The sequence below is a fragment of the Tamandua tetradactyla genome, chromosome 23, assembly GCF_023851605.1.
Source record: "Tamandua tetradactyla isolate mTamTet1 chromosome 23, mTamTet1.pri, whole genome shotgun sequence".
Taxonomy (NCBI): Eukaryota; Metazoa; Chordata; class Mammalia; order Pilosa; family Myrmecophagidae; genus Tamandua; species Tamandua tetradactyla.
Window position 1 is genome coordinate 10080950 of NC_135349.1, and position 20896 is coordinate 10101845.

Sequence of the window (20896 nt, forward strand, 5' to 3'; positions counted from 1 at the left end):
GTGCTTTCGTCATAGGTACGCGCCGTGGCCGCCACGCCCTAGGGAAGCCGGGAAACTGTCATGGCGAGTTCAGTCGGTGTCTCCTTGCGGCCGCCCAGGCCCAAGAAAGAGCCGCAGGCGCTTGTCATCCCGAAGAATGCGGCGGAGGAGCAGAAGCTCAAGCTGGAGCGGCTCATGAAGAACCCGGTGAGACGAGGCGCGGGCTCGACAGGCCCTCCGAGTCCCAACCCCCACCGTTTGCGGCGCCACGGGTTTTTTCATCCCGGCCCCGAAGTGTTTGGGTACCCTCCTCCCTAGTCTCAGACTCCTCGTTCGGGACAGATGGGTAGCGCTTTACTTCTAGGACAGCCCCACTTCACTAGTTTAAAGTTCTTTAGTTATAAGAGATGTGACTTTGTCAGCAGGTTTATATTTATAAATGTCTTGGTGTTTAAATGTTGCAGGACAAAGCAGTTCCAATTCCAGAAAAAATGAATGAATGGGCACCTCGACCTCCCCCAGAATTTGTCCGAGATGTTATGGGTAACGTCTTCTGAATGTATTTGGGGTGGGGGCGGGAAGGTGGGCTATATATATTCACATTCAACATTCATGCCACAAATGTTTAATGATGCTATACCAAGCACTATGCTAGCTTCTGGAGTATTATGAGGAAAAAGACGGGCATGGTCCCTTCTGTTACTTCTTTCTTTGGTCCCTTTTGGTTAAGGGTAGCTGTGTTGGTAACTGGATTTCATTAAGAACTCTGAACTGTTCTGGTTATAGGTTCAAGCGCTGGGGCTGGCAGCGGAGAGTTCCATGTGTACAGGCATCTTCGCCGGAGGGAGTACCAGCGACAGGACTACATGGATGCCATGGCCGAGAAGGTCAGTGAGGAGAGGGCAGGGTGAACCTTTGGGTTTGGGTAATGTGTACATTACAGCCTTTAGAGAAAACATTTGGAATAGAATAGATATAGCTGGCCATGGCTTCTAAAGTCAACAGGGAAAGCGGACATCCAGTAGACTCCAGATTACTCCTGGGTCAGGCTCCCCACCATAGGAGAGGAATGAGGGAAAGGAGGCACCCATGTGTGTGGAAGGACACAGCAGAATCCACGTTCCCAGCCAGGCCATTTGCCTTGAAATGGAATGATAAGCAGGATCTTCCATACTATTTTAGTTATCATTCCTCTGTTCTTTTTTGGCTGAAGGTGTATAATTTCAGTTAACTGTGTTTTTGGTGTTAATAATAGTGTGCTTTCATGCGTTTGCTTCCTTGAGGATTTGGGTTTTCTAGCTTTGAAGCTGTTTTTTGTTTGTTTGTTTTTTATTGTGAAATATAGCATATATACAAAAAGGCAATAAATTTCCAAGTACATTTTAACAAGTAGTTATAGAACAAATTTTAAGGTTTGGTATGGTTTACAGGTCCATGATTTTTGTTTTTTCTTCTGGCTGCTCCAAGACAGAAATATCAATAAAATGAAACAGTAATCATACTCATTGAATCCTATCTTTTCTATTATACTTCTCTTTAAATAACATATATACTAAAAGCAATAAATTTCAAAGTACATTGCAACAAATTAGTTGTAGAACAGATTTCAGAGTTTGATATGGATTACAGTTCTACAATTTTAGGTCTTTATTTCTAGCTTGTTCTAAGGTACTGAAGGCTAAAAGAAATACCAGTATAATGATTCAGCACACATACTCATTTGTTAAACCCAACATTCTCTGTATAATTCCACCATCACCTTTGCTCTTTTTCCTACTCTTTAGGGGTATTTGGCCTATGCCCATTCTTACTTTTTCATGTTAATCCAATTCCTTTTTAATACTGAGAAATATTTTTTAATATGGCTGTACTGCAGTTAGTTTGACTGTTAACCCAACGAAGGGCATTTGAGTGTGTTCTAGTTTGCTAGCTGCCAGAATGCAACACACCAGAGACAGATTGGCTTTTAATAAAAGGGGATTTATTTTGTTGGTTCTTCAGAGGAAAGGCAGCTAATTTTCCACTGAGGTTCTTTCTTATGTGGAAGGCACAGGATGGTCTCTGTTGGTCTTCTCTCCAGGCCCCTGGGTTCCAACAACTTTCCCCGGGGTGACTTCTTTCTGCATCTCCAAAGGCCTGGGTTGGGCTGCTAGTGCTGTGATGAGGAATGCTGAGCTGCTTAGGCTGTGCTACATTGCGTTCTCTCATTTAAGCACCAGCCAATTAAGTCAAACGTCACTCATTGCAGCAGACACGCCTCCTAGCTGACTGCAGATGTAATTGGCAACAGATGAGGTTCACATACTGTTGGCTCATGTCCGCAGCAACAAGACTAGGTATGCTCACCTGTCCAAGCTGACAGCTGAATCTAACTAACACAGAGTAGTTCTCAGATTTTGGTTATAACAATAAAGCTGCTAAGAATGTTTGTGTACAAGTTCTTGCTCGATAACAAGTCTTCATTTCTCTGCAATAAATGTCCCAGAATGTAATTGCTTGGTCATATGGAAGCCCACTTCTATTTTTTTAAACTTTTTTTTATTGTATAGTATGATATATGTACAAAGCAAAGAAATAAAGCAGTAGTTTTCAAAACACTCTTCAACAAGTGGTTACAGGACAGACCCCAGAGTTTGTCATGGGCTACCAATACTATCTTCTCGTATTTTTCCTTCTAGCTGCTCCAGAATACTTTTTTATCATCACAATCAATTTTTTTCCTTCTTTTTTTTGTGAACAATAACATATATACAAAAAAAACTGTATATTTCAAAGCACAGCACCACAATTAGTTGTAGAACATATTTCAGACTTTGACATGGGTTACAATTTCACAATTTTAGGTTTTTACTTCTAGCTGCTCTAAAATACTAGAGACTAAATGAGATAACAGTTTATCGATTCAGCATTCATATTCATTTGTTAAGTTCTGTGTTCTTTGTATAATTGCACCATAACCTTTGATCTTTCCATACCTCTCGTTAGGTATGTTTAGGCTATGGCAATTCTAAATTTTCTATATTGGAAGGGTCTGTCACTAATATGGGGTAGGAAGATGGAATTATCTGATGTTCTGAAGAGGCTGGGCTAGGTTTCAGGACTTATCTGGACCAGGGACACATCTGGAGGTTGTAGTTTTCTGGAAAGTTACTCTAGTGCCTGGAACCCTTGTGGAATCTTATATATTGCCCTAGGTGTTCTTTAGCATTGGCTGGAATGGTCCTGATTAGGGGTTGGCAGGTTATGATAGTTAGCAAGGTCTACCTGAAGATTGCATAAGACCCACCTCCAGAGTAGGCTCTCAACTGTATCTGAACTCTCTCCGCTATTGATACTTTATTAATTACACTTTTTCCCATTTTTGGTCAGGATGTAATTGTTGATCCCATGGTGCCAGGTCTGGATTCATCCCTGGGAGTCATCTCCCACGTTGCCAGGGATGTCATGTCCCACATAGCGGGGAGGGCAATGATTTCACTTGCAGAGTTGGGCTTAGAGAAACTGAGACAACACCTGAGCAACAACAGAGGTCCTCCAGAAGTAATTCTTAAGGCATGGCCTTTGTATATATGTTATTGTTCACAAAAAAAAGAAGGAAAAAAATTGATTGTGATGATAAAAAAGTATTTAAGCCCTCTAGCTTCCTATATTCTGGAGCAGCTAGAGGGAAAAATATGAGAAGATAGTATTGGTAGCCCATGACAAACTCTGGGGTCTGTCCTGTAACCACTTGTTGAAGAGTGTTTTGAAAACTACTGCTTTTTTATTTCTTTACTTTGTATATGTATCATACTATACAGTAAAAAAAAGTTAAAAAAAAAATAGAAGTGGGCTTCCATATGACCAAGCAATTACATTCTGGGACATTTATTGCAGAGAAATGAAGACTTGTTATCAAGCAAGAACTTGTACACAAACATTCTTAGCAGCTTTATTGTTATAACCAAAATCTGAGAACTACTCAAATGCCCTTTGTTGGGTTAACAGTCAAACTAACTGCAGTCAGCCATATCACAAAATATTTCTCAGCATTAAAAAGGAATTGGATTTTTTTTCTCTATATTATCATTTTATTTCTTTTTCTGTTGTCTTGCTGTTTCTTTTTCTAAATCAATGCAAATGTACTAAGAAATGATGATCATACATCTATGTGATGACATTAAGAATTACTGATTGCATATGTAGAATGGAATGATTTCTAAATGTTGTATTAGTTACTTTTTTTTTAATTAATTAAAAAAAAAGTGGCCCATCAGACGGAGAAAAACCCTAGAATGAGCTGAGAATTAACATCAAGAGACTGAGAACCTTCTCGACCAAAAGGGGAAAGAGTAAAATGAGACAAAGTGTCAATGGCTGAGAGATTCCAAACAGAGTTGAGAGGTTATCCTGGAGGTTATTCTTATGCATTAAGTAAATATCACCTTGTTGTTCAAGATGTAGTGGAGAGACTAGAGGGAATTGCCTGAAAATGTAGAGCTGTGTTCCAGTAGCCATGTTTCTTGATGATGATTGAACAATGATATAGCTTTCACAATGAGACTCTGTGAATATGAAAACCTTATGTCTGATGCTCCTTTTAGCTACTATATCAACAGAAGAGTAGAACATATGGAATAAAAATAAATAATAGGGGGAACAAATGTTAAAATAAATTCAGTTTGAAATAGTGGTAAATGAAAGCGAGGGGTAAGGGGTATGGTACGTATAGTTTTTTTTTTCTCTATTATCATTTTATTTCTTTTCCTGTTGTCTTTTTATTTCTTTTTCTAAATCGATGCAAATGTACTAAGAAATGATGAATATGCAACTATGTGATGATATTAAGAATTACTGATTATATATGTAGAATGGAATGATTTCTAAATGTTTTGTTTGTTAATTTTTTTAATTAATAAAAAAAGTTTAAAAAAAAAAGGAATTGGATTAACATGAAAAAGTAAGAATGGGCATAGCCCAAGTACCCCTAAAGAGTAGGAAAAAGAGCAAAGGTGATGGTGGAATTATACAGAGAATGTTGGGTTTAACAAATGAGTATGTGTGCTGAATCATTATACTGGTATTTCTTTTAGCCTTCAGTACCTTAGAGCAAGCTAGAAATAAGCTAGAAGCTAGGTAGTCTTAGCTTCTCTGCTACCTACGTAAGCTTCACAAGAGTAAGCCTCATGATCGAGGGCATGACCTGTTGGTTTGGGTATCCCTAAGGTTTGACATAGTATCGGGAGATTCCCTTATGGTAAGGTTTAATAGTTCCATGGTCTTTCTCCCCTCCCTCAAGGGACTTTGCCAGTACTTTTTGGTTATCTGCTTAATATACTCTAGGATATTTCCAGGCATCACAGTTATCTATACAGGATTAAAGGACCTCTTTCTTATTCTGTGCTTCCTGTGTTTTAGTTGTTCAAATGAACTATACAAATAGGTTGAATTAGATTATGCATTACAGAAAAGTTCAGTTCCAGATCAAATAAACCTTTCTTCCATTGATCTCCAAGAGTGTGTGTGGTTCTAAAATATAGACACTGTCTTCCTTATCCCTATGTTCTGAATTACTTTAACCTCAACCTTTTTGGCTTCTTTCTTTTCTCTAAATATCATATATAAAACAACTTCTCAAAATCCAAAAATAATCACCACTCCAAACTTGATGTGTCTGCTCTAAAATCTTACAATCTAAGTCCCTGTTTTCTTATAAGCATTTTCTAAAGGTGACCATACCATTGTTGTTTTTTTGTTTCTGGCTTATTTTGTCTCACCAATGTCTCACATGTTCATTCACATTGTTGCATGCCTCACAACATTGTTCCTTTTTGTAGCAGCACAACCTTCGTTCATAAGTATAAACCATCGTGCTCCAATGTAATTCTCTGTCAGTTTGTCCTTCAGCCACCTGCATTCATCGGGCATCATGTAGAGGGCCCAAAGTCCACAGTCCATCAACATTCTCAATTTTAGATAATTTGATTGTTCCCAAGAGACAGAAAACCAATAAACACACCCTCGTCAAATAGGAAATCTGAACCTCCTCTTAACTCTTGTCCCTCACCCCATTATTTACTTCTGTTACTGTGGTAATGCTGATGGTTTACTTTTGAACGTAGCTCATAGCATGCAATAGCAGTTTTCCCCCTGTACCCTGTCGGTTACAACTTGCATGGAAAATCTTTTTCATTCCTTTCACTTTCATTCTTCTTGTATCTTTGTGTCTAAAATGAGTTTCTTATAAGCAGCATATAGCTGGATTATGTTTCTTAATCCATTCTGCCAATCTATATCTTTTAATTGGTAAATTTAGTCCATTAATATTCAAAGTTATTACTAAAAAGGCATTTCTTAATTCTACCATCTTATCTTTTTTATTTTATTTGTCAGATCTATACATTCTTTTCTCTCTTTCTCTTTGTATTCTTTAAATTACCCCTAATGGTACTCTTCAATTCTGTGCCCTCATCCGGACCTCCTTCTCCTATTTTTTTTTTTTTTCAGCCAGCAGAACTTCTTTTAGTATTTCTTATAGGGCCAGTCTCTTGTTGACAAATTCTTTCAGGACTTTGTCTATGAAAACTTTAGTTTCTCCCTCAATTTCGAATGACAGTTTGGCTGGGTACAGAATTCTTGGCTGGAAGTCTTTCTCTTTCTTGAATATATCATACCACTGCCTTCTCACCTCCAGGGTGCTAGTTGAGTAGTCTGAACTCAGTTTTGTTTGGTTTCCGTTGTATGTAGTAGATTGTTTTCCTCTTGCCGCCTTCAGGATTTTCTGCTTCTCTTCAACATTTGACAAACTGATTAGTATGTGCCTTGGGGAAGGCCTATTTGGATTTATTCTGTTTGGAATGCTTCTTTGACTTGTATATTTATGTCCTTTATGAGGGTTGGGAAGTTTTTCCTCATTATATCCTCAAGCTACTCTTCCTAGCCCTTTACTCCTCTCTTCTCCTTCCGGGACACCAATGATTCTTATGTTTGTGCACTTTGCTTTTGTCTGTCATTTCCCTGAGTTCCCATTGAATTTTTTCCATCTTCTTTGCCGTTTGCTGTTTTGAGTCTTCAAAATCAATTATCCTGTCCCCTATATCACTTATTCTTTCTTTTGTCTCTTGGAATCTGGTGCTGTGTGCCTCTAGTATGTTTTTTATTTGGTCAGCAGAGTCTTTAATCTGTGTGATTTCCGCTATTTTTCTGTTTAATCTTTTAAATTCCTTTTTGTGCTCTTCTACTGTCTTCTTGATCTCCTTTATGTCATTTACTCTCCCACTTATTTTATCAGGTAGAGTTGTACAAATATTTTAGTCGTCCCAACGTCTGTGTCTCCTCTGGTGTTTTAATTTGGTCATTAGCAGGTCTATATCTGTCTGCATTGTGATATGCTTAGTGATCTTCTGCTGTCTTCATGGAATGTAAATATCTTGATTGATTTGCTTTGGGAGTTGATTTATTTCAGTAGTCTAAGGCCTTGTGTTTGTAGGACGGCTATACAGTAGGGAGCAGGGCATGGGGTGGAGCACTCAGTATGGTGTTTTGTTTCAGGGCAGGGATGGGCTCATGTGTGGGCCTGGGAGTGCCATAACCTGATGTGCTGGGCTCAGGGAGCAGGATGAGGCTGTGCAACACTATGGCGGTGCAGGCAGGGGCAGCTTAGGTGTGGCAGTTAGTGCCTGCAACCTTTATGTGCTAGTAACAGCCTGCAGGGAGTAGAGAGGGGGAGGTAGTGCTTGGGAGGGATGCAGGAGAGGTGGGTTGGGCTGCACCTGGGGTAGGGGTGGGGGGCAGGTATGTGCACTGGGGGCTGGGGCAATGGGAGCGGGTGATGGGGTTCAGGTATGTGGAGTGTGGGGTGAGTCGCCGGGCACAGGGCTTCGCCACTCTTGGGGCTTGCTGGTGAGAGTAGAGCGCCCAAGGAACGCAGCCTGTCTTACTTCCTAGTCCCGCGTTCCCATCCGTGTAGTCCCGTGGCCTCCACGCCTCTGCCCCAGGCTCCAGCTTTCTGCCCCTCAGTTCCTCGGCCTCTGCAACCAAGGCTGCCCCATGTAGTGCAGAAGGCTCTCCCAGGTCAGCTGCACTTCCGAACTGCCACCTCAGTCGCCCTTCTGTCCCGTCTTTAACTTTTCCGTGGAGCAGAGCTAATCTCGAACTACTCTAGTCGTCCATCTTCCCGGAAGTCCCCTGAAGCTGGTATTTTTTCAGCTGTCAAATAATAGGTGATTAAGAGCCTGAGAATTATTTTGGACATTGTACTTTAAGAACTGTTAAGCTTCCTATTATTTGGCAGAAGAACCAAAAACCTTCCCTGATGCTCTTTAAAAATACTCGTTTGGACATTTGACTTATTTATTTTTCTCATTTTAGTTTGGAGTTATTTTATCCCCAACAAAAATTTTATTTGATCTTTGGCTAGAATTGAGTTGAACCTATAACTTGAGTGAAAATGGATGTTACAATATTTAATCATCCATCTACAAATTTTGTTTCCTTTTTCATTTAAGTTTTTTTGTATCTCTTAGTGATGATTTGTAGAGATTTTTGCATCTCTCACCACATTTGTTCAGGTGTATTTTAAGTTTTTTATTTTAGTGGTGTTGGCTGACCCTTTATATTTTGTAACTGGCTATTAGCGGTAACCAGAAAATACATATGTATTGACCTTTGTGGAAGTGCTCCTCAAATATTATTTGGCTGGTTTCATTTTGATTTTACAAATGTACCTCTGACTACCTCTCCTAACAGTGTATATGTTATTAATCTTAGAACATGCATCAAAAAAGTGCTTTACCTCAGTCTGACCATGTTGCCTATTTCGCTGCTCCATTTCATAGTACACATTTGTGCAATTTAGAGAGATTCAGATACTTTATAATGCTATTTGTCTGCTTTTTATGAGAGCAGAAGCCATTTCATCCAACAGCATTTGACTTTCCAATAATTTGACTTTTAAAAAAAATCAGATATCTGTTGAATTCCTTTCTATATAAAGGAAATAAAATGCTTTTAAAAATGAAAACAAATGACGTTCATAAAATAGAATACTGCTTAGCAATAAAAGGGAGCAAACTACTGATGTATGCAGCAACATGGATGAATCTTCAAAGCATCACACAGAGTGAAAGAAGGCTGTCACAAAAAAGACCATGTTATATGATTCAATTTATATGAAGCTTTAGAATAAATAAAACTAATCTTTGTGTGTGTGTGGGGGGGGACAACCAGGACTGTACTTGTCTCTGGGAGATAGAAAGAAGGGTTGATTGGAAAGAGGAATGAGGGAAGTTTCTGGGGCGATCAAATTGTATACTCAAGATTTGGGCATTTTGTTGTATGAAAGTATTACTTAAAGTAAGTAAATAAACAATACCAAACTAGTTTAGGTTATGTATGCTTAAATGTTTAGTGGTGAAATGTCATAGTGTCTGTAGCCTACTCTGAAATGCATCACTAATAAGATGGGGTGATGGATGGATAGAGGCATAGAAAGATGAATAGAGACATAATAAAACAAATAGAGCAAAATCTTATTGCAGAATCTAGATGGTGGATACATTCATTGTATAATTCTTCCACCTTTTCTGTGTTTGAAATTTTTCAAAATAAAATGTTAGAACAAAGAGGTGCAAGTGTATTTCAGTGGTAGAATTCTCATCTGCCGGAGACCTGGGTTTGATTCCCAGTCCATGCAATTCCCAAAACAGGCAAGCAAGCAAAGAAAGAAAGAAAACAAACAAAAATTCAACAAATGGTGCTGCAATAACAGGATACTCGGAAGGAAAAAGGATGAAATGTGACTCCCGCCATACAGCTTGCCAAAAAAAATATGTTAGGAAAAAGCAATCAAATCAAAGAGACAGAAGAAAACTTGTAAGAATTTATTGAAATGGCCAAAATTGAGTTAGGAAAAATTCCTCTGATTTTGGAACAGAATGGTATCATCGCCATGGTTGTTTTTCACCCAGTCTTTGTTTTGGTGATTCTTCTCCAGTTACCGCCATCTTCTGGTGGTTACATTCTCCATCCTAGTGGGAAGTTTCAGGTGGCTTGTCACACAGCTATACCAGGTCACTGTCAGAAGTACTTTTTTTTTTTTTTTAATATTTTTTATTGTGACGTATAACAAATATTCAAAGAAAGAAAAGCAATAATTTTCAAAGTACACTTCAACAAGTAGTTACAGAACAGATCTCAGAGTTTGCTATGGGTTACCATTACACTATTTCAGAACTTTCCTTCTAGCTGCTGCAAAACACTGAAGACGAGCAGAAATATCCGTATCTCCTTTGATCCTTCTCCCCGTATATAGGGATCTTTAGACAGTGCTCATTCTGACTTTTTCATGAGAAGGGGTATCAAACTATAGGATGGGGGGATGTAATTAGTTGATAATCTTAGAGAGACTGGTCCCTCTGGGTTTCAGGATTTACCTGGCCCAGGAAAGCAAACATTATGTGAAAATTTTATAGTCTCAGTTGGAGCCCTAGGTGTTCTTAAGCATTAACAGGAGTGATGTTGATTGGGGTTTAGCAGACGATGGCAGTTAGCAAGGAGTGCTTTTATTTTAAACTTCTTTAGGGGAGGAAATAGAGCAGTCTGTTTTCTCATACACCGTTAATTAGTTTTGAGCTTTTTTACACATTGATTGAAAAACAGGAAAAAATAGAGAAGAATGTTTTGCAAACCTTGACATCTGTACAAACACAGAAGTTTTTATTTCACATGGCAAAAGCCAGGCTCTGGGGGTTAAAAAAAAAAAAAAGGGAGAGAGAGAAGCAAAAAATCCTCCCCTTTTCCATTAACTTATAGGATACCACCAACAGGGCATGGCTGGTCTTCTGAACAAACCAAGTGATTTTGGATTTGAGTGGTGTGCTTCTAGTTTTCCTCTAATTAAAGCTGATTATCTTCTTAAAAAGAGACCCCTTCATTTTTATTTCATATTTTCTGCTTTCAAAAAGCAGTCTTATATATTTTTTGTTTGTGATACTCCAAAAAGTACAGACCAGTAGAGGGGTTGAAGCCACCTTTTCTTCCTTTGCTGGTTCTTTCTTTTTTAACCCATTTAATTCTTGGCTAAGACTGGAAGAAATGAGAGATGCCACTTCACCTCAGTAGATGTCTTTGGTGTTTACAAGTCTTTTTTTTGTAGCTTTTCTCATTTCATTATGGTTCCTAATAGTACTAGGAGAGAGTATCAATGAGAAAACAGGCTTAGCGGGAGCTGCTAGGAAGAAAATACAAGGGAAATATATATGTGTGTGTTATTTTTTTATTCTACTTTGCTTTTCTTTTTTGTAGCATGGAATAGCATTCAGTGACATGTGTTATGCTGCCTAGTCATCTCATAACTCTAGCTAGAATTAGGACTTAAAAATTCGATTGTTCTGACCCTCTGACCATTTGTTCCGATGAACTCATCACTGCCCTAGGCCCTGGCTAAAACAAAACAGTCAGTGTTGCCTCTGCTCTCAAAGAGTAGATAATGTAATCCCTCTCATACTATCTATTTGATATTTCATTGTGTAATATGGTATCTTAATAAGCTGAAAGAGTTGCTTCACCGTAAGAGAGCCATACACTGATTACCTGCCCAGCTTGTGGAGCAACCCTTGGATCTAAGTAGTTCCTTTAGCACACCCAGTGGTGTGACTTCTAGAACTGTCGTGCCCCGCCCAAGTGAAACCTACTGCAGTCTACTTAGACCAAGGCTTGTCTAAATGATGTGGGGTTTTTTTGTAGCAAAAACTGGATGCAGATTTTCAGAAGAGACTGGAAAGAAATAAAGTTGCTGCCGAGGAGCAGACTGCTAAGCGTCGGAAAAAACGGTAAGGGCTTCATGGCATCCCATAATTGTAATAAAGCTTAAGGGTGGGAGAAATGAAAGTACATGGTTGGTGAGTTGGTCCAATCCTTCTTTCAGTCGGCAGTTCACCTGCATCACCTTTAAGGGTTTGGGCTTATGACCTACAGTGGAGCAAGCCAGTATCTGGAGAGAGAACAAGTCACTTATTTCCTGCAGCTTGTTACCTAGTCTCCAGAGCTTGGAAGTCAGTACTTTGGTGATCTCATGGATTTCTGTTTCTTCTTCACTTCTGTATTTTAACCTCATATTTAACAAGGTGCTGTAACAGACTTCCCATTTAGCCTCTTCCTTAAATTAAGGTCTGGCCCAAGTGGCTGTATGACTGTACAGATAGATTATACAGGCTGTGCATGTTTACATGTTTGTTTGTCCCTCAACTCTTAGGGAGCTGAGCAGAATCCTAATAACAGTTCCTAAATATCTTGGAATGGAAAAACGTCTCCAATATTTTTGCGATTGCTTTAATTACCTCTGTCAGGGCTACCCAGGATTTGACCTTGATTCATAATGAAAAGAGCTTGATAATGTTGGTAAGGCTGGAGTTAGAATTCTCATAGAATTATGAGAAACTCTCTCTCATTTTGTTATTGTAACATTTATGTAATTATAAAGTTTTTAAAGATGCCATAAGTTAGGTGTTTATTTTCTAAAATACACAGTAAGATAGTTAACTAGTCAATGTACTCACTTTACATTTGCAGCCAGAAGTTAAAAGAGAAGAAATTATTGGCAAAGAAGATAAAATTTGAACAGAAGAAACAAAAAGAAGGTGAGTAGTGTGCCTTGGTTGTGGCCTTGCAGTGTTGTTCACAGCAGCTGAACGGTCAATGCTGAATTTAGGAGTTTTAGAGTCTAGTTGGTTGGCCACTAAAGGAATGAGAGCTTATTTGAATCACTAAGGACTTCTTTAGTCTCCTTCAGAAAACCATACTGGTGTAAGCCAAAAAGAAACATACTGGCTCACATCAGTCTAAGACAGACTTCTCTTTAAGTATGGCTATAGGAGCACAGAAAAGTTACTGGCTTTCATCTCCCCGCACCCCCGATACCTGTTCTCAGGCAGGCTGGCACCTCGCTACGGTTGGGAGATGTCTGCTGCTGCTACCAGGCTACATCCTGCCTTGTTCTTGTCCAGGAGCAAAATTGAGGGGATGCCCTGGCATTCCAAACAAAAGTCTTCTGAGGTCTCTCTGACTATGATTGAGTCACCTACCACATCAGTCAAGACTGCTCTTGACCAAAGAAACAGGTGACTCATCTGGTACCTCTTAAACAAAGAGCAATTCCTTTTTCTCTCATAACAAGGAATCTGGTGGTAGGTGGCTGCTGAACCTAGCGTGGTTCAGCAGTTCAACAGTGTGAGGTCAAGCATCTCTCCAGTTTTCTTGGCCTGTATCCTGTGGGTGTGAGATGGCTGCCAGAGCTCCTGACAATATACCTATGTTGAACATAGGAAAAAGTTGGGAAAGAGATGGTACCTACTTGATCTGTCCTATTTTAACTGGGGAGCTAAAGTTCTCAGAAGCATGCAGCCCCAGCAGACAAATCCTTATATCTGATTGGCCAATACTTAGTAACTTAGCTATCCTTAGCTTCCATACAGGCTGCTTGAACACAAGCAGAATTGTTGTGACTGATGAAAACCTATCATGAACCATTCACTGGGAACCAGATACACTGCCCCCCTGGAAAAAAGTGGGGTTCTGTTAATAAAGAGGCACTGAGGGTTGGATATTGGGTCAGCATCTCACAGTGCTGCCACTCTGAATCCATTACAAGGCCAGGGGTGAGAACAGATGGAGGGGGCGCCAGGTGGAAAGGCCAAGGATGCTGAGAGCCAAAAAAAATGACAACTGTCTCCCATATTAATGAATCACTGGCTGTTCCCTGATTGTCTAGGCTTGTTCCTGGATGGATTGTTGTGATTTTTTTTTTTAATTTTTTTTTTATTAATCAAAAAAAAGAAAAGAAATTAACACAACATTTAGAAATCATTCCATTCTACACATGCACTCACTAATTCTTAGTATCATCACAGATGTATGATCATCATTTCTTAGTACATTTGCATCGATTTAGGAAAAGAACTAGCAAAACAGCAGAAAAAGATATAGAATGTTAATATAGAGAAGAGAATTAAAATAATAATACTAATAAAAAAAATATATATATATAAAAGGAAAAAGAAAAAAAACAAAAACAAAAGATACAAACAAACAAAAACTATATTTCAGGTGCAGCTTCATTCAGTGTTCCAACATAGTTACATTACACTTAGGTATTATTGTGCTGTCCGTTTTTGAGTTTTTATATCTAGTCCTGTTGCACAGTCTGTATCCCTTCAGCTCCAATTACCCATTATCTTACCCTGTTTCTAACTCCTGCTGGTCTCTGTTACCAATGATATATTCCAAGCTGATTCTCGAATGTCGGTTCACATCAGTGGGACCATACAGTATTTGTCCTTTAGTTTTTGGCTAGACTCACTCAGCATAATGTTCTCTAGGTCCATCCATGTTATTACATGCTTCCTAAGTTTAGTCTGTCTTAAAGCTGCATAATATTCCATCGTAGGTATATGCCACAGTTTGTTTAGCCACTCGTCTGTTGATGGACATTTTGGCTGTTTCCATCTCTTTGCAATTGTAGATAATGCTGCTATAAACACTGGTGTGCAAATGTCCGTCTGTGTCTTTGCCCTTAAGTCCTTTGAGTAGATACCTAGCAGTGGTATTGCTGGGTCGTAATCCATTCTGCCATTCTGTGTCTTTTGATTGGGAAATTCAGTCCATTAACTTTTAGTGTTATTACTGTTTGGATAATATTTTCCTCTACCATTTTGGCTTTTGTATTATATATATCATATCTGATTTTCCTTCTTTCTACACTTTAGTCCATACCTCTCTCTTCTGTCTTTTCGTATCTGACTCTAGTGCTCCCTTTAGTATTTCTTGCAGAGCTGGTCTCTTGGTCACAAATTCTCTCAGTGACTTTTTGTCTATAAATGTTTTAATTTCTCCTTCATTTTTGAAGGACAGTTTTGCTGGATATAGGAGTCTTGGTTGGCAGTTTTTCTCTTTTAGTAATTTAAATAAATCATCCCACTGTCTTCTAGCTTCCATGGTTTCTGCTGAGAAATCTACACATAGTCTTATTGGGTTTCCCTTGTATGTGACAGATTGTTTTTCTCTTTTCTCTTGCTGCTTTCAAGATCCTCTCTTTCTCTTTGACCTCTGACATTCTAACTAGTAAGTGTCTTGGAGAACGCCTATTTGGGTCTATTCTCTTTGGGGTGCACTGCACTTCTTGGATCTGCAAATTTTGGTCTTTCATAAGAGTTGGGAAATTTTCAGTGATAATTTCTTCCATTAGTTTTTCTCCTCCTTTTCCCTTCTCTTCTCCTTCTGGGACACCCACAACACGTATATTTGTGCGCTTCATATTGTCATTCAGTTCCCTGATCCCCTGCTCAAGTTTTTCCATTCTTTTCCCTATAGTTTCTGTTTCTTTTTGAAATTCAGATGTTCCATCCTCCAGTTCACTAATTGTAGCTTCTGTCTCTTTAGATCTACCATTGTAGGTATCCATTGTTTTTTCCATTTTTTCTTCTTTGTCCTTCACTCCCATAAGTTCTGTGATTTGTTTTTTCAGATTTTCTATTTCTTCTTTTTGTTCAGCCCATGTCTTCTTCATGTCCTCCCTCAATTTATCGATTTGGTTTTTGAAGAGTTTTTCCATTTCTGTTCGTATATTCAGCATTAGTTGTCTCAGCTCCTGTATCTCATTTGAACTATTGGTTTGTTCCTTTGACTGGGCCATATCTTCAATTTTCTGAGCGTCATCCATTATTTTCTGCTGGTGTCTGGGCATTTTATCAGATTTCCCTGGGTGTGGGACCCGGCTGGTTGAAAGGTTTTTCTGTGAAATCTCTGGGCTCTGTTTTTCTTTTCCTGCCCAGTAGGTGGCGCTCGTGGCGCTCGTCTGTCTGCGGGGCCCACCAGTAAAAGATGCTGTGGCTCCTTTAACTTGCCAATCCGAATTTTGCAGTCGGCCCGGGAAACCGCGCGTGGAGGGGGGCGTCGCCGCCGCGGCTTGGGGGAGTGCCAGTCCAAATTGCCCAGCTGGCCCGAGACGCCAAGCGTGGCGGGAGGGCCCCGCTATCCAACATTCCCAGTCAGACCGGGGAGCCACATGCGTGGAGGGGACCCCAGTCGCCAGCCGCCCCGGCCGGGATAACGCGCGCCCCTCGGGTATCTCACCGCAGCAGATTCTCCCTGCCCGTTCAGCCGTTCCAGAATGGGGTACGCTGTCTTTTTGGTCTCTGTCGTGTCTCCGGGAGCTGTTTCGTATTGTTTCTGTTTCTTTAGTTGCTTTTCTGGAGGAGGAACTAAGACCCGCGCGTCTTACTAAACCGTCATCTTCTGATATATTTTTTTTAATGTATCTGTGTTTATTATTTTTGTCTCATCTAAATTGCAAGCCCTTTTTTTAATGATCATTCTATTCTATATATAATCAGTAAATCACAATATCATCACATAGTTGCATGTTCATCATAATCATTTCTTAGAACATTTACATCAATTCAGAAAAAGAAGTAAAAAGAACAGAAAAATATTCATACATACCATACCCCTTACTCCTCCCCTTCACCGATCACCAGCATTTCAATCTGCTAAATTTATTTTAATATTTTCGTTTTGATTTTTGTTCTTAAGGTAAAATCTGACTTACATTGACATATTGCAGTATGATTGGCCCCTTCCAGGACCAGTTACCTTATGAGTTGTAAATATAATGTGTGACACACTGTATATGGTTTTGGACTGTTCCTCACCCTTTCCCAAAGAAAATTATTTTGGGGTACTAAAATGTGGCTGCTAGGACTTCATCCCTCAAATAAAGTATCTCATCACCCCCCTCTCCCCGTACTACTCTACCCTGCCACCCCCCACAGGAACATGGAAGTACCACGGGCTGGAGGGTTGGGCACATGAGCCAGTCTCACATCCTGTTTGGGATAGCGTAGCTTGGATGTGTTATATTAAGAGATAGAAAGGACACCTTGGCTCTATAATTTTACCCTAGAGTCTATGCTTTCAGTGAAAGCCTTTGGCCTCCTATACCCAGCTCACAAAAAGAGTTAATGCTGGTTCTGGGAGTATCTTTGAGGTAGCATTCTCCATTGCAGTCCTTTACTCAGGCTCTGTCTCTTGATTCCCACCCCCCCCCCCCAATAGTATGAGTCTTGAGTCTAGAAGATATATGGTATATTTCTGATCTTAAAATATTTTTGAAAAATAACTGTCTATTTCCTATGGTTGAACCAATAAGTCAAATGTCTTTTTGGTTGTTCTTTGTAGTTCTTTCAAAATATGGAATTCATTGGAGGGGAAAATAAGAGGTGTGGGGGAAGGAATGAATTACAAACCATTTGTTTTAGGTCTTTTGTTTGCCCTTTGCCTTAGGAAATGAGGTTATTTAGCATAAATTGTGTTCAGGGTGCCCCAGGATGAATTAGGCTTTTATGATACTGCTCTCACTTCTTGGAGGGCAGGAAGGGTTCTGATTTGTGAAGACCACTTGTACAACCTGACCCTCAGCTGAACACTGTGCTCCAGATGTGCTGTGCCCTGGGCAGGACTGGGGGACTAGTCCTCCGCTCTTCAGGAATGTGGCTCTTCTGTGGGTACAACCTGAATCCATTTGCTTGTTTCACAAACCTCTTACACTGCTGGCTTAGGTTAGTCTTGAGGTCAATGAAGCTTTCAGATCTGTCATACAAATATGTCCTCCGACCCATATTTAGGTTATTTATTTTTTTTAAGTTAACATACAATGCAGTTGACTTTGTGTGTGTTTTGTGTATGTGTATACAGTTACGTGCGTTTTGGGCACATATATGGATTTGTTAGGATATAGAACAGTTCCATCACCTGGAAAAACTTTTTGCTACCCTTTTGTAGTCACGTCTTCCCCCTTCCCCGCTACCCCTGGCAACCGCTTATCTGTTCCCCATCACTATAGCATAACCTTTTGAGACTTGCTTCTTTCACATGGCATAATGCTTTTGAGATTCATTGAAGTTGTTGCATCTGTCAGTATTTTATTCCGTTTTATTGTGGAACATCGATGTGGTAGTCCATTGGGTGTACATTTGGGTTATTCTCGGGTTTTACGATTATGAATAGAGCTGCTGTAAACTTTCTTGTACAAGTTTTTGTGTGAATACAAGTTTTCATTTCTTGGGTAAATATCCAGGAGTGGGATGGCTGGGCCATATAGTAAATTTAAGTTTAACTTTATAAGAAAGAAACTGATAAGCTTTTCCAGAGTGTGTCATTTTGCATTCCTGTGAACAATGTATGAGAGTTCCAACTGCTCTACGTCCTCGTTGGCACTTGGATTGTATTTTTGTATTAGCCATTCTAATAGATGTATGGTGGTATCTTATGGCACTTTTAATTTGCATTTCCTTAATAGTTATTGATGTTGAACATTTTTCATATGTTTATTTGCCTCTTGCATATCCTCTTGGGTAATTTGGGTATTTTACCTACTTTTAGATTGGGTTATCCTCCTGTTGAATTTTGAGAGTTCTTCTCATATTTTGGATAGACTCTTATTGGACATATGACCTGCAAATATTTTCTCCCAGTCTTAGCTTCTCTTTTCAGTCTCTTTAATAGTGAATTACACCAAGCAAAAGTTTTTAATTTTGATGAAGTTCAGTTTTTTCTTCAATCATGTTTTTGGTGTTATCTCAAATAACTCTTTGCCTAACCCAAGGTCACAACAGTTTTTTTCCTGTTTTCTTCCAAAAGTTTTCTAGTTTTATATTTTACATTTAGATCGATGATAAATTTTGAGGTAATTTTTGTGCAAGGTGTAGAGTTTAAGTTGCGATTCATATTTTTGCATTGGCGTGTTCAATATAAATGTTATCCTGCATTAAATTGCCTTTGTACCTTTGTCAAAAATTAACTGACCATATTTGTGTGGGTCTATTTTTTAATTTTTGAACTCTATTCTGTTCCATTGATCTGTATGACTGTAATTTTTGTGTGTGTGGTGGGGGGTGGGGTTGTGCATGGTCCCGGAATCGAACCCAGATCTCCAGCAAGGAAGACAAGCACTCTACCACTGAACCCCCCGTGCACCTTGTGGCTGTGATTTGTATTTCTCTAATGACTAATGATGTTGAGCATCTTTTCATGTACTTATTGGCCTTCATGTATCTTCTTTAGATAAATGACAGTTCAAAGCCTTTGCCCATTTTTAAATTGGGTTGTTTATCTTTTTTTTTTAGCTTGTCTTTTTATTTTTGAGTTATAAGAGTTTTTATTTAATATATTTTGAACTTTAGTCCTATATCAGAAACATGATTAGCAAATATTTTTTCCTGTTCTGTGGATTGTCTTTTCACTTTCTCTATGGTATCCCTTAAAGCACAAAAGTTTTTAGTTTTGATGAAATCCAAATCCAGTTTATTATTTCTCTTGTCACTTGTGCTTTTGCACTTGTTATAGCTAAGAAACCATTGCTTAATCCAAAATAAGATTTGCTCATATATTTTCTTCTAAGAGTTTTAGAATTTTAGCTCTTACATTTAGTCTGTGATTCTTTTTTTTATAGAGAAGCTGTAGATTTACAGAAAAATCATGCATAAAATATAGAGTTCTCATATACCACCCTTTTTTTTTTGTATGATGAGAAAAGACAGTTTTTCCATGTGGCTATCCTGTTACCACAGCAATATTTTTTTTCATGTTATCCACAGGGTATCATAGGAGACTTAAGAGATAGTTGGAAGTGGTCAAGTAAGTAGAGTAAACCTAAGTTCTTCACTCAGCTCTCAGTTTTCCTCACTCATTGACCTTCAACACATAGCTTCCCCTCTTTGAGTGGAATTTTTTTTAACTTGTGAAGTAATGGGCTCTTTTTAGATCTAAAATTCTGCCTTTCAATGACTTTGTCAAATTCTTTGCTGGTTTTAAAATATACCATATATTTTAGGTTTCCCTCACTGGTAAATCTAAGAACCCTCAGAAAAAAAAGTTGAAGTCAGTTTGTTGTGAGTTTGTACCTAATGAACTTGTGTTGGTACTTCAGAATCATATATTAACTTTTCAGTATTCAGTTCAAGAATTGAAAGAGACAAATGACGGCATCACAGAGCTGGGATTTTTTTTTAATCCTCCTTTTCAGACACTTCCTTAGACCAGAAACATATGGGATCAGTGACCTTTTTTTTTTTAATTAATTTTTTTAAAATTACAAGAAAGAGACTCAAACATTCTTAAGGTATGCTCATTCCGTTCTACATATATAATCAGTAAGTCACAATATCATCACACAGTTGCATATTCATCATCAGGAATCAGTGACCTTTGATAGGTCCAAGACTATAAAGAATGTTTTAGAGATCACATCAGGTTTTAGGATTTTCAGGTGGATTTCATTCAGTCTCCAACTTGTTTAAAATTGAGTGCCCTTCGCTGTACCTCCTCCCATCTTGAGTGTCAGTTCTCCCAAAAAAATGATGTTTGTTCCCATGTTGTATCATAGAGTCATAAAGTGGTAGCACAGTCCTTTTCAAACTGCGGGTTATGATTCTGAAGTCAGTTCAGAAGTTACCGCTGTCATTTTTTCTTTTTTTTTTATTGAAATAAAATAGACAAGAAAATATCAGAGTACATTACATGTGGTAAGAATACTGTTTTTTGAAATTTTCTTTCAATCTCAGTGGGTTATGGGCTGCAGTTAAACTTGAAAAACGTTGGTTTAGTATTGTAGGCTTATACTTAATTGTGATGTTGGCACCTGTACACATTAAAAAATGATTACTACTACTTGGTTGTATGTGCCTCATACAAAATGAGTAGAATAGAGAGTTTTATAGGAATGACTACCAAAAAAACAATTTGTGTGGCTTTTATCACACCTTCTCAATTTTGTGAAAGAGTACATAGGTTTTCTAGTTGTCCTACTGAAATGAGAAGTTTGATGTAGTCATACCTAGTTGGGCCACAAGATGGCTTCTGTGCACCCCGGGTTCTTGATGCACTT

The 20896-nt window shown here is 38.8% G+C and overlaps 1 protein-coding gene across 1 annotated transcript in view; it reads left to right on the top strand.

The window, feature by feature from the left end:
* Positions 1-7: 7 nt before the first annotated feature.
* The window catches only part of PRKRIP1 (PRKR interacting protein 1), a 42961-nt gene continuing 22072 nt past the window's right edge, over positions 8-20896 (top strand). The window contains exons 1-5 of the mRNA XM_077140863.1: positions 8-186; positions 444-522; positions 766-866; positions 11704-11789; positions 12529-12596. Of these exons, the coding sequence (XP_076996978.1) occupies positions 61-186; positions 444-522; positions 766-866; positions 11704-11789; positions 12529-12596 (460 nt within the window). The 5' untranslated portion in view covers positions 8-60. The remainder of the gene's footprint in view (positions 187-443; positions 523-765; positions 867-11703; positions 11790-12528; positions 12597-20896) is intronic.